Source organism: Chinchilla lanigera, unplaced genomic scaffold (genome assembly GCF_000276665.1).
Source record: "Chinchilla lanigera isolate Chin_1 unplaced genomic scaffold, ChiLan1.0 scaffold00045, whole genome shotgun sequence".
Classification (NCBI taxonomy): Eukaryota; Metazoa; Chordata; class Mammalia; order Rodentia; family Chinchillidae; genus Chinchilla; species Chinchilla lanigera.
The window spans coordinates 14,323,967-14,338,612 of record NW_004955446.1 but is presented as its reverse complement, the minus strand read 5'-3'; the positions used below and the strand labels follow the sequence as shown (position 1 = coordinate 14,338,612).

Genomic DNA, 14,646 nt, shown 5'->3' with positions numbered 1-14,646 from the left:
TACTAATTATTGCTTGGTGTTGTGTAAGTAGTTGAAGGTGCACACGAGGTTTTCTGATGAAGTACAAATTCCACCGATGCAGGAATTGAGAGACTCTAGGTACTGATTTCTCTCTGGCTAGTACGCAGTAAACTGGGAAGCCACCAAATGTCAGTGTCTCAGACTTTTTCACTGAGCAAATGGAGAGAATATGTGTTTTCCTATTTCGCAGGAGTGTTATAAGGAGCCGCTGATGCCAACTGTTAGAGAGTAAGGGGCTGCTCCAGGGTCAGAACTCTATAGAACCCTGCTGACTGGACTCCGCAGTGTTTACTGACAGCAAACTAGTTGCCATCATTATGGCCATAAACCACCTTTCACAGGATTTCTACCAACCACTGAGCCAGCAGAGGGAAAGCCACGACCACACTCCTCTTCTGTGCTGCTTCCGCGTTCCCACCTTCCCTCTCTCTTGCCCTTGTGGGGAGACAAAAATAGCACTGCTAGTTGCCAAAACACACCGAAACCACACTTTGGAACCTCACTGGAAAGAGGTTGCAGGTTTCCATCCTGTGCGCACGCTTACTTAATAAAAATCTTACATGTGGATTGTGCTGGTGATACAGTCATAAACGTAAAAGACGTCTCTGCCTGACACCTCAGTGTGGTCAAATAGAAAATACTGCCAAAGTGCTCAGACAGAAAGAGGAAAGAAAGATGTGTTAATGCTGGTGTTGCGTCCTCTATATAATGGTCATGTGTGTGCTCAGTGATAATATCCATGAGCCTGCTTTCGCTTGTCTTTCAGGTCACAAAGTATTGCTGATGTGTCTGTGGAAGCTTCATTCAGTCCAGAAAAAATCATTTTGTTCAACAAGAATGCTCAGATAGTCCTCCAACTCTGCTTCAGGGCAAAGTTTAGACCTACTCGTCAAAACAATGAAGTGGGTAGGTAACCTGAAATAACCCTGGACAGGGTTTGATTTTAGTTTTAGCTCTGAATGCAACCTATGTCTTGATTTTAGTTTTAGCTCTGAATGCAGACACTTAAATTGCCACACACTTAACGTGCGTAAGAATGGTTTGGTGTATAATGTTTGTGTAGAGCCTTCTCCCTCATCTCTAGAGGGTGACATTCTGTAGAACATTGTAATCTCTGTGCAAAATCATGGGCTCTCCCAACTGTATTCTTTGAGTTTATCTTACCCACACTTTCCTTAAATACTCAGCGTACATGACCCTGACTTCTCCGAACTGCTGCTGCTTTTAAATGAGCATGCCATACATCGCCTGTGGCATGATCTAGGGAGGATGTGTTTAGGTATCAAGTACTGTTCCTGTTCTTGAGGAACAAGTGAACATGAAATAATGGAAAACAAGATATAATTCGTGTCTATTATTATACATTTTCCAAAAACTGCAGAAACGTGAGTAAAAGCCAAAACTGTGTCCTCCCGAGACAGAAGAAAATAAAACACTGTGGGCAGATGTGAGCAAGAATCATCCTATCTCTCCTGGGCTGCTCAAGTTACATTTCACAAGCTGGCTGAGGTCCCGCATCTTCTTTGAAGCTTTATCCAACCTTCTACCTCACCTTCTGCCCACTGCCCCAGTTACCTGAGCAGTCTCTGTAGGCAGTATGCAGCTTAACACTTGACCAGAAGCCACCTTTTTCCCTTTGCTGTTACTTCATGAGTTCCAGATCCCTTTCCTTCAGATTTGGCTCTAAACTTCAGAACCTGTAACTCCTACAGGTATTTAATTAAACAGTAAACAAAGAAACTTAAAGACTGAAAAGTATTCTGGTGGATTTGCTATGATTTATGTCAAGAGATACGAACAATAAACAAGAACCTTAAGGGGAAGTTAGATTCACATTTGGCATAATTTCCATGTTTCCCTACATTTACGTCCATCTGGAAGTTTTCTTTGCAAGTGTTCCCGTGTTGACCCATTTTGGAGTCGTACACATGACAGACCTGCCTTAGAGCCCACAGCCATCTGAACAGACTTGATAGTTAAGTCAAAAACCACTGCTGTATAAACACTAAGTTACTGTTCTGCCTAAAACATCAGAATTGCAAAATATATTAGTTGGCAGGAATGGCCGGCTGCTCAGCTGTCCTGGCCCTGACGTGTGATTATGCACTGTATATCCTCCATATTTTGACTCCACTTCGTCTTTTCTGTTGCTGCATACACAAAACTTCTCCTTGCAGGGACTTTTCCTTTCTACTGACTGGCCTTTCTGTCCCTGGCCTTTCCTACTATTGAGCACTTCTTTCCCCCTGAGTCCTTTACTCTGATACCTTCAGGTCCACACAGACATGATCATCTGCCTCTTTATTGCTTGGCAATAGTAACATGGTCAAACATGAATTCCATCTTTACTACTGTGAAAAGTGAATTTGTAAAGCGTGTGGTTTCTGCATTTTTATTTATTGCATCAGGCCCTGTCTTAGTTACTTTGTCATTGTTGGGATCTAACACCCGACACCTACAACTTAAAGGAGGACAGGTTTCTTTTGGTTGACAGTTTGTAGAGACTTTGGTCCATAGTCAGGTGGTTCCCAGGCACAGCAGCATGACACAGGAGGATGGTAGAGGAGAAGCAGGTCAGGGCATGCCTGAGGGGAACAGAGAAAGAGATAAGGGAGGAGGAAGGGAGATAGACCCTTTCAGGACTCGCCCCTGCCCCAGTGATCCACCTCCTCCAACCAGGCTTCACCTCCAACATTACAAGTAGCTGTAAACTCACCAGTGGATTAATCTACTGATGAGCACCATCCTCATGATCCAGTTACCTCCCAACACCCCAGCTATGAGCACATGAGTCTATGCGGGACATCTAGATGTGAACCATAACTGGTACTAACCCTAATTTAAAGTTAACATTAAAAACTCATACGTTTTCTATGAGACAATATCTCAGTTTCACCAGGCTTCTTTTTAAAAAATTAAAAAGTATTATGATATGTACGAATTTTGGCCTAACTACAGTCCCATACCTATCATTATTTCTCCTTTGTATCATTTTCACTGCTTATTTTTAGTTTGTTGGGCTCTTCCAAGTTTCATCCATCCTTACGGCACTTATGAAGTCTGTGGGGCAAGAAAAATTATACAAAATTATATAGTATCTCTAATAGATATTTAAAAGTAACATGTAATTAACCTTAAAATAGTGAAAATAATAAAACATAATAGAGAAACCCAAAGAAGTTAGTTGATGCTAGAACAGCACCAGAAAATCAGTCTAAATTGTGGACACAGGGCCAGTTGACTTCAGTTGGAGATAATAGTTCTGATAGTTTGGACACTGCTGCTCTCAGCAATTTTTATTACATTTTTAAAAAATTTTAACTTCCCTGGGTTGATTTTCTCATTTAATATCTGAAGAAACAGAGGTTCAAAGAGGTTCACTAAACTGCTCAAAGTCACAAAGCTCAGACACTGTGGAATTAGGATTCAAACCAAGTCTGACTCAAACCCTCTTGCTGAAGTGTTGCATGTCTTTCCCCATGGAAAAATCTGAAATATATCAGGCATTGTACAAGTTCTTTTGGAGGGTCTCATTTAATCTTCACAATAATATGTACCCTTACAACAGCATAGAAACAGAAAAAACCATGAACTTTTGTTTCAAAGATACCAAAATGTTGTTTCTGCCCATGCCCCAGCTGTGTGATTTTAGATGAATTATTTTGTTTCTTTTATTCTAATTCATTATCTGAAAAATAGGATGACAATATCCCATTTCCAGGTTTATTGTAAAGCTTGAATAAGGTGCTTTGAGAATTCTTCAGCTGTATTCCTTCAGTAACTTTTTCTGTGTCTCTGTGTGGATGATGAAGCCAGTACATGAGGGGATGAGTAATTTGCCCAGTTTTATGGAGTGGAATTCTTGTGACAAGTACAGTTTTCTGTCCCCTGACCCAAGCCATATTACTCTGAATCACACTTCTTTGGATCCAGAGTCACCCAAATCATACCAGAGCTAGAATTACAAACACATAGTGGTGCTATCCTTGGTTTATAATCCACCAGTGTAAATTCTATTTGTATATCTTCTTGAAGTCAATGATTTTGTCTGGTAAGATATAGTGAAGCAAGAATGCTTTTTTTTTTTTTTAAACAAGGTCATTTGCAATAACATTACTTTATGATTTTTGTCATAGCCATTATGTATAACATCACACTTGATGCAGATGGATATTCATCCAGAGTAACCTCCAGGGGTTTATTTCAAGAAAATAATGAACGATGCCTTCAGAAGAATATGGTACTAAATGTAGAAAACAGATGCACACAGTACACAATTCAAATACAGGTGAGGCATCAGGTCCTCTCTCTTGACCCCATTTCTTCTTAAAGAATAATGAATGCTGAAAATGTCAAAGGGACACTATGTATTAGAAAATTCTTGCCCTTCTAATTAATGCCTTTCTTGTCTAATTCCATGAACAGAGAGCATATTTCCTTTGTGCTAATACAGTCACATCCTATTAGATGTTAATGTCATTAAATTTCATTGGGGATTGTAAGTAAAAGTGCTAAAAATAATATTCTTAAGGAAACTGAAAATCTAATGCTTTCTTAAATGTTTAGCAGGGTGAACTTTAAATTAATAATAGATTCTATTCTGACATTTTTCCATGGAGAAAATTTTTATTTATTTTTACGCATTTGAAAATGCTAATTCTAATTGTTGTCTCTACTGTTGGTTTATATAAGAGAATAATGGTGGATTGTGAGGTAAAGATTTGTTTTAATCTTATGCCATAATTGCCACAGTTCTCAGAGATTTTGAAAAATCTCCCACGTAGGAAAAAAGCTTCTCAGGTAAAATTTTCCAAAAAGGAAATTTATTTTATAAGTTATATAAAATATTTTCCCTTAGCAACCACATATAAATATTTGAAAGTGTAGTTTAATCAGGAAACTAATTTAAAAAGAACTGCTTAAGTATTTTCCTAAATATTGTTCTCACAGGCTAAGGTACATAGAAATTGCCAACAAAACATTTATAAAATCTATACTCTGAGTTCCCACTACCAGAAATTTGAGTGTAAAGGGAGAAAGACCATGCAGGTTGAAGGGGCACTACAGATATTTCTGGTGTAGATAGGTGATACAGAGCTCACACTTCAAAAACTGTTAAGAGTAAGAGTTGGAAAAATATCAACTGAATGGTTAGATGAATTAAAGCTGGTTATTACTTTATTAAAGGTTTGTGATATAGGAAAGGTTAGACTTGTAATTTACTATGAAGGATTCAAGACAATGTAGCTTGTTTTCATAAAGAAAAAAAAATCTGTTTAGTATTTGCCATCGATGCCAGTTAAGTACATCCGTTGTATCAAGCCCATAGCCAGCTGAGGAGGCATTCCTCGCAGCCAGGGAACTTATAGTGAGGCCTGCCACAGGGATCAAGATTTAGGAGTAAATCCTGCCAGGGAATAGACCCAATGATCAATGAAGATTCCACTTCCCAGGAAAAACAAATTCAATTTTTAGGATCTTTTTCATTTGTACTGTAGACACTATTCTTTCCTGACACGAACTGGCAAGAGGTCTGTACGATGATTGCTAGATGAAATCTGAAACCCTGTTTTGGCATTTTAATGCCTTTCATTAGACAAGAAGCCTCAAAAACTGGAAGGGGACCATGCCTCCTGGAATGCTGTGAATCCTCTTACCCTCTCGACAGACGCAAAGTGGAGGAGTTGCACTTGTGTGTGGATAGCGCCGTGTTTAATTAGAAGTGATACAGGCCCCCTCTTCATGTGCAGTGCAGGAGCAACACAACTCACAACGCTCAGTTCTAGGCTGGGGAGTTGGGGGAGCTTGACTTAGGACACAAGAATCATCTTTGTCTGGTTCTGTAGAGCACAGTCAGCTCCTATAGGAAAGGGAGTATATTTGTCCCTTATCTGAGAGCCAGCCCTCGGCACTTCCCCTCTCGGTCATAGTGACTCCTTCCAGAGGATTGGTCAGGACACCTGAGGACTCTTACATCTTGGAAGGAGGAATTGGAAAGACATAGCCAGCAGCCCAAGTCCCCAAACCTAGCACAGGTGGTTTTTGAAGATTAGAACTGAACATATCATCTAATACTTATAATTACTTGTGTATAAATAGTGAGATTATTGATGAGCCCCACTAAGAACCACTGCTTTGGATTTTTACTGGAATCAAGTCTCCTTAGGTTACTTAGTAGTTTAGAGGTTGACAGCAGAATTTGGACAGAAATCCTTCAAAATAAGGATAGTCTACATAATTGAGCAATTCTGTGTTCTTAATTATAAACACGTTGTGGTTTTTTCCTTGCTTTAACACTGCTGTGCCCTCACAACAAACTGACTCTGTGTGTGTGTGTGTGTGTGTGTGTGTGTGTGTGGTGTGTGTTTAGAAACCCTCTGATGTTGTCAACTCTTTGCATCTACGTGTGGACATCAGTCTGGAAAAGCCTGGCACTAGCCCTGCACTTGAAGCCTATTCTGATGCTGTCAAGGTCTTCAGCGTAAGTGTTTCTTGCCCTTTCTGCAGCTAGACTGGCTAACAAAGTCTCATAGTCACTGCAGTACTATTTAAAGATACTTAGGACCTAGGACATGGCCTTAAATGTCTTAATTTTCAAAATGAAATTGTGTGTGACATTCACTAGCAGGTTAATTCCATGAAGCAGAGGCTCTTGTCCGGGTTGGTCACTGCTGTATCTCTAGCCCCTAGAGCTAAAGAAATAAATTTTAAAAATAAGGTGATCAACTTGTGCTCATCACCCACTTTAAAATATTGCCAGTGCCTAGGAAGTTCTAGCTATTACCCCTGCATCACATCTGCTGTAATCCAGCTCCCCTAAACAAGACATTATTTTTATTTTAATATTTGTCATTTCTCTCCTTGATGGCTTTGCTAAACGCACACATATTTCTAAACATTCTTTAGTTTTTCCATTGTTGTGAACTCTATGTAAATGAAATAACACTATATGCATGCTTCTGTATAGTGCTTTTCAAACCCAGAAAAAATTATTTTCTTTCTTACTTACTTTCTTTCTTTTTTTTTGGTAGATTCCTTTCTACAAAGACTGTGGCAGTGATGGAATTTGCATCTCTGATTTGGTTCTAGATGTCCAACAGCTACCAGCTACTCAGTACGTTAGACTTTAAAGCTTAGTGTAAAATACAGAAATATAAGTGACAGATTATTTCCTTCAAGTGAATGTTTATGGAGATCTTTTTCCTATAAAAGAAATGTTTATAATGCTAAACCCCCCTAAAAACTAGTATAAAATAAGAAATACAAAAGTATTGGTATTTGCATAGTTCTTCTCCCTGAAATGTAATTATAAGCAATGATGAAGAAAATCCAATAGCATGTATTTATTTTTTCAGTATCACTTTAAAATGTAGATAATTTTGGTTGCTAAGCAATTTTCTCAATATTCCAAATAGATACAAACAAGTTTTTTTCTTAAATGAATGAGGTTTTTAAGTATTGGTCCTTCTCTTTCTTTTTACTTTAATTGCCTTTTTTTCTTTTTCTCCTTTTACTTTTAACAGAAAACAGTCCTTTATTGTCAGCAATCAAAACAAAAGGTTAACACTTTCAGTAACACTGAAAAACAAAGGGGAAAGTGCATACAACACTGCAATTGTGGCTAATTTTTCAGAGAACTTGTTTTTTGCTTCGTCCTCCATGCCGGTATGTGGTAACAATCCGAGAATACAACTGTTGTGTTTCCTACTGACTATCAATTACTGTACACCTTAAATTCAACCTTCCAGGTCCTCTAAGTTGTCTGAAGAAGCACCTTCACCCTGGGTTGGATCAGCCGTAATTTGTGACTTCCAGTTAGTAAAGCCACATGAGGGCACAGTCCAGCTGTGTGTCTGTACCTATGGGGCACAGTTTGGGTCCCTTTTTCCTTTACCCTGAGACTTGGATGCTCCTGTACCTCTTCTTGAGCCATCTGTGCAGTGAGGCTGCTGTAGTGCAGTGCAGACGGGGTCCACTTACTCTGAGCTGTTTAAGTTCCACAGCTCAGTCTGAGCTTTGCAACCGCAGGTCTGGCTGCTGCCCAGATGCTACCTTCCAGCAAAGCCCGGCAGTCAAACTGACCTGATCTCTCACCCAGATTTGAACTTGACCATGAGGGCATTCTCCCTCCTCTACTCCAGAGCCACAGAGAGAGAGAGAGGGGAAAAAAAAAAGGAAAGAAGGAAAAGCCATTTTCCAAGTGAGCTACCTCACTCAAGTATTAAATGGTTTCTTTCCATTTAAAGTTAACATGAACTCAATAGATTTGGAGTCCTCACTCTATCAGGACCTTAGTGTTTAAAATGTCCCATGCAAGTGACAACTTCTTTTAAAGAGAAAAGAACTGAGAAAAACTAAGAAAAAGATTCATCAAGTTCTTTGAAATACAAAGACCAACATGATTTTTTCCTTCTCTTGAAAATACATATTTTAACTTATTAAGAGAAATATATATACTAAAGATAAAATGTCTGCTTATTGGTTTAAAGCTATTTGTGCTTCTGAAATATGAGAGCTATGATTTCCTTTGGGAGAGGAAATACAATTTTTAATCAATTCTTTATCTTGTCTACAGCCAAAGTATCTAAAGATATTAGAGTTTATCATTAGAGTTAGCCATAAGATGGTATGCTAACCACTTGGAGCGTATAAGATTTTCAAAGCTATGGGAACAATAAACTAATTCACTGTGAACTGATCTTAGTGGTAAATGTCTCTTTCCATCTTTCAGTGTGTGTGCATATGCATATGGGTTACAGACTCGCTGATTGTTATCTCCTTGGTCTTGCTCAGGTGGATGGAACAGAAGTAACGTGTCAGGTTGATTCATCTCAGAAGTCTGTTACCTGTGATGTGGGCTATCCTGCTTTAAAGAGTGCACAACAGGTACAGCTTGCACGCCATCCTAACATCCACGCTAGCCATGCTTCAGCATCACGTTAATTTACCAGTATAACATCTTCTGGGTTAGACGCTGTCACTTGATAGCAGTCACAAGATAACCAGCTGCATCCTTAGATGAAGTTTCATAATAACTGAATTATTTCTTTGAAATTAATAATAGCAGTGTTTTCTCCTCCATGCAGTTCATGCACAAAGCACACACGAGCAAAGTTCTTTTTTGCCTTGGTATATTGACCAATTTTGGCCACAGTTCCCACGGAATTACAGAAATCACCTGTTAATCTCTGCTACATAAGTTTTATAGTACCACAAGGCTTTACATTTCAACCAGGTATAGGTGGCTGGATAACTTCCAGTTGTCTGCTGAAATTTAAGCTTTTCTAATTTTAAAGGAAGCATGCTAGAGCAAGGTAGACTGAGAGAGATACTCTATGACTTTGAAAGCTTAAGGAAAAAAAAACTTCAGGATCAGATTGGAATGAGTTTGTTTTTATGGGGACTATTTTTCTTTTCCTGGGTAGAAGCATCATAGATTGATGAGTCTTAATTTTGTGTGCAGGTGACATTCACTATCAACTTCGACTTCAACCTTCAGCACCTTCAGAATCAGGCAGCCTTCAGCTTCCAAGCATTCAGGTAAGACAAAATAAAGTCATTCATGATGATCGATGGTTTTTATAATGTTTCACCTTAAGCAATTCCCTAATGTTTTTTTCAATAGTGAAAGTGAGGAAGCAAACAAAGCAGATAATTCAGTCAGCCTCAAAATTCCTCTCCTGTATGATGCTGAAATTCACTTAACCAGGTAAGTGAAGCCTGTTATAAGTAGGTGGCCTATCACCAAGGACACCACACTGGTTTATAGCACATTCAGACCTAGCTAAAGAATGTGTCTTCCCCTGCCAACTAAATCAGAAGTCCACAGACAGGTCACAGCCTAGGAAAACCTTGAGTAACTCTTTAGGTTTGTTGAAAGCAGCATCGAAAGGCAGAGGAAAAATACTTTCCCACTGACCATAGGAAAACTCCCCTCCAGGATCTTGGCAGGGCCACAAACCTTCCCTGGAAGCTGAAACAGACTCAGGGACCCTACTAGTTGTTAGTACTTTCTTCTCACTTCCTGCTGGGCACATGAGATGTCAAGCAGTACCTCTATCTCTGGACACTGAAGCCCGCTGGGGCCTGCTTTGCACACGGGAAGTCTGCAATGAATATTGAATAGAGTCCCACATCACAGAGTCACATATAGAAATTAGATCTGGTCTAGCTTCTGAGTGGAAAATCTCTGACATAACAGATTAGGGTTTTCTTCCCATCAGGAGGAAATGAGGGATTTTCCAGAGGATGTCATGTGTGAAGAACTGCTTTATTCTTTTATCTTGCCTTACCAAAGCAAGTAAACCTGAGAGCAGCAGATAAAATGTTATACAAGTATATGCCAGCTACTGCATTGTTCCCAGCAACGAGTGTCTGAGGAACTGGATTGAGCCCAAATCCCACAGGTGCTAATAGGTTAATAGCAGTTTAGCTCTCCGAAGCGAGGCTGGTTCATGGCACAGGCACACCGGGCACTGCTCTGCAGGTGCACAGGCCACGGGCCGTGCCCACCCAGGGTGGTAACCAGTATTCTTACCCCAGTGAAGCGCCCAGGCTGCTGCCCTGTGCAGATGGGTGGGCCAGAAAAACATGTAGTCATGTTTGCTCAGGCCCAGTGACAAGTAGCTTCGCTATCTCCTACTCCATGATCCCAGCCTCTGAAAGCATTGATTACGTACGTCATCCAATAAATCACCAAGCAAAAACAAAAAGAAAACTATGTCGTCCTGTCTGGGGCCTGAGACATATGAGCAAAGAAGAAAAGAATGTTTCGGTATCAAGTGAATGGCAAATGCGAGAGTGGAAACAAAGTACAGCCCAAGTCACCCATTCCTGAAAAACTCATCAGTGACTGCAGATTTCAAAGTACTCCCGCTTGCTAAGATAACTACTGAAAACAACTTCAGGCACAAAGATTGATATTACTGCATTACCTAAGTAGTTCCTTCTCACTTATATGAATCCTTTCTCTCCCAAACACTTTCGTTAACACTTTTGTCGTTCCACTCTGCCATCTTGGCCAATTTTCCCCCACAGAATTTTAACATAAAATAAACATAAAATTGAAACGGGACTGCACTCTTACTTACTGACATCTAAGCTATGTATTTTTGTGATGGTAATTTGGATTCCAATACACTCCAATGTTTTAAAAAGTATATATTTAAAAATTTAATATAGAGAATTATGAAGAAAAAGCTGAAATGGCTTCTCCTACACATGCATAATTCTCCAGATTTTTTTTTCTTTTCTTTAAAAGAAAAACATTAAATGTACACCACAGATAGAAAATCCAGACATTAAAGAAAGATGCACAACGAAAAGTAAAGTGAGTTCCTCCCTCCTCCCTGGTGATATTCCCCATAGATGACAAATGTGTTTATTTGGGAATATTTTTCAGACATATGGTTGATCTAACTAAGATGTATATACGGACTGCACACATATATGCATGCACACAATTGTGTGCCAACATTTTGTTTACCCAAGAGGAACAATAAAATATTTCTCTATGTTTTGCATTTTATGTAGTCTTAGAGAAATTCTCATATCAGGCCAAACATCTAGCTTAATCTATTCCTGGGTGTTTTATAGTTTATATGGCCCCCCTGATATTAATATGCTGTTGCTTTGCATTTCCATTTGTGTGTTTAGCCATCACAAGCAATAGTGCTAAAAACATTTTTAACAAACATTTTTTCAGACTTTTCAAAAAATGTCATACCCAATGACTGAGCATATCCTTTAGCCACCACTTTGATATTACATACATGTGCACCTATATTGTATGAATAGGATGGTAGAAATAGTGATGGTAGAATTATTTTTATAACAGGATTCCCTCTGAGAACAGCTCACTGCTGCAGCTGCTGTGTATATGTTCAGCACACACACACACACACACACACACACACACACACACACAGTGTTACTTAAGTAATTTAGGGAAAACTTACACAACAAGTGAAAATCATCACCTCTCTTTATAATGCAAAAAGTAGAAAATATTAATCAGTTTAGAAATTGGCCCTGCTTAGGAGCTAACACAAACACATTCTGTAATGCACAGAGAATAATCCATGCATACATAGCCAGAATGCCTATTTCAAAACCTAGTCTGCTTTCCCAATAAACTGTTCATAGAGAATAAACAGAGAGGACATACATAGTACCTGTGAGACTCTTTCTCCTGCTACCTACTCCTCCATACCCCTAAACCCAAAGAAGCTGCCCTGGTTGGAATACAACCTCAGAGCCCCCAAAATGAGTGAGAAAGTGGGAGATGTCATTTCATACCAATGCAAATAGTCTATGGCAGTTCCTTTGACAGAGACATCACTTTGCTTGCAAAAATTAGTTGCCATTTCAAGCAAAGAGGTCCAGATCAGTCCAATGCCTTTAAGTGTAGCCTAATAAAATGTGTGGGTCATCCATCTCCAAGATGGCTCCACTAGTGGTAGACGCCAATTTGAATACTCCAAATTCAGAGCCAAATCATCAGAGTTGGTTTGGAACTAGAAATGGCTAGGAAGAAAGATTAATAAAATAAATGGATGTCCTGTTTCACAGGCATCTAGTAATGAATAATGCAGGAGCTACTACCCAATACCTCATCATTGTATTTCACCTATAGCAAGTGGGAGAACCCTGGCTTATAAATCCATTCATCCCATCCAATCAACAAGTGCCGAGTGTCCACTACATTAAAATACCAGTTAATGGAGCAACCCTGGGAACAGTTTCTCTATGAGTTCTAAAGTAATACGTTTGTGATTAATTTAGAAACTTGACAACTCACAACCATATGACACACAGAATCTCAGCAGAAAGACCATGAAGGGATATATCTTGAATTTATTTCAGTTTTAAAAACTTGTTCTGGACCATAAGACCATAACAATCTTTTGGTTTCATCTACTGCTTTTTAAGACTTTAGTGTTATAACTTCGATAGTACATACATATACATGGCTTTCAGAGCAATAATTCAGTATAGGCATACAATGTATTATAAAATCAGAGGTGGTTGGGCATTTTCATCCATTTAATTTTTTAAAAAAATTTTGATTGACAAAAAATAATTGTACATATTTATAGGATATGGTATGATATTTCAGTACACATATACAATTTCAGTATGTATATATATTATGTGTACTGAACAAATCAGGGTAATTTGCATTCTTTTGTCCTTATCATTACTTTATCTTTGGAGACTTTGAGCTCCTGTCCTCTAATTATTCACAAATATATAATAGGTGATTGTGAACCATAGTAACCTGCATATGCTGTAAAACATCAGAACTTACTACTTCTAGTTGTGTTTTCTCATTCTGTATCCAGCCTCTTAGTACCCTCCCTCCCCACCATCCTTCCCAGCCTCTGATCAGACCAAAAAGACAAATACCTCCTGTTGTCTTTCACGTGAGGAAGCTAAAAAAGTTGATTTTAATGTAGGATAGTCATTACTTTACAAATATCCAACAGATCCACCAACATAAACTTTTATGAAGTTGCCTCAGATGAGAATGTTCCTGCTATCGTGCACAACTTTGAAGAAATTGGCCCAAAATTCATCTTCTCTCTTAAGGTTGGTAAGTCTGTCCTAAGGATGGCAAACTAGGAAAAGAGGAAAAGAAAAAAATGAGTCTGGGAAAAGAAGAAAATAAAATGAAGTAAAAATATACCAGTGGTTCTCACACTTGGGCATGCATTAAATCATCTGGGAGCTTGTTAAAGCACCGATGCTAGCTGCACCCCAGTCAGTGGGTCTGGGATGGGCCTCACGAATTTGTATTTCTAAAAAGCTCCCACGTGGTGCTAATGCTGCTAGGCCACGTGTCGTACTCTGAGAACCAGTGGGGTAGATCACAGAAAAGTAAACAACAGAGTTTGGCAGAGTTATGTGTCCTGGACTAGGTAATATTGAAAAAATATATAGATAGATAGATAGACGTACAATAGTGCTGGGCCTTGAGCCCAGGGCCTTGCACATACTAGGTAAGCACTCAACCACTGAGCTACACCTACAGTCCCAGTATCTAAAAATATTTTTGACTCAAATTCTAATGTCTATGAATAAGTATTAATCTAAAAACAATAATGAATTATGTAAAGGGAAATTCAGTTGTAAAAAATGACTGTTTCATAACATAATAATATTACAGGATCTTCAGAAAGTAAAAAAGAATTCATCCATCACCCTCAGTCAAAATCATTTTATTTTTGTTCCTTCTCTATTAGTCTATTTCCTGGCTATGACCCACAGTTTTGTGATTGTTAAAAACATGAAAGAATCTTGACTTGCTATCCAGATACTGGAGTTTATAAAATATGGTACTCAGTAGCCACATTGTTTAGTAGGACATTTAATTGATTCATAGTAAAAATAAAATAATGTTTATAGAGCATATAATAAGTATCAGACATTGTATCAAGTGCTTTTGTGCCATTTAATTGCCAGATTGGGTGTGAGGGTGGAATTATTATTATTCCTTGTTTAAAAAATTTAACAGCCAGTAAGACATAAACACTGGCCATTTACAGCAAAACCCCTACCAGTGAGGACAGCTGGTATACCAGCACAACCAACTGAATTTCTGATTATCTTTGTTGTATGAATGAG

General features: G+C 38.7%; 1 protein-coding gene across 1 annotated transcript in view; it reads left to right on the top strand.

The window, feature by feature from the left end:
- Itga2 (integrin, alpha 2 (CD49B, alpha 2 subunit of VLA-2 receptor)) overlaps nt 1–14,646 on the top strand; it is a 112,476-nt gene that overhangs the window by 83,379 nt on the left and 14,451 nt on the right. Inside the window, exons 16-24 of the mRNA XM_005392725.2 lie at nt 788–927; nt 4,158–4,309; nt 6,392–6,502; nt 7,053–7,135; nt 7,545–7,686; nt 8,815–8,907; nt 9,485–9,561; nt 9,647–9,730; nt 13,509–13,611. Coding sequence (XP_005392782.1) covers nt 788–927; nt 4,158–4,309; nt 6,392–6,502; nt 7,053–7,135; nt 7,545–7,686; nt 8,815–8,907; nt 9,485–9,561; nt 9,647–9,730; nt 13,509–13,611 — 985 coding nt within the window. The remainder of the gene's footprint in view (nt 1–787; nt 928–4,157; nt 4,310–6,391; nt 6,503–7,052; nt 7,136–7,544; nt 7,687–8,814; nt 8,908–9,484; nt 9,562–9,646; nt 9,731–13,508; nt 13,612–14,646) is intronic.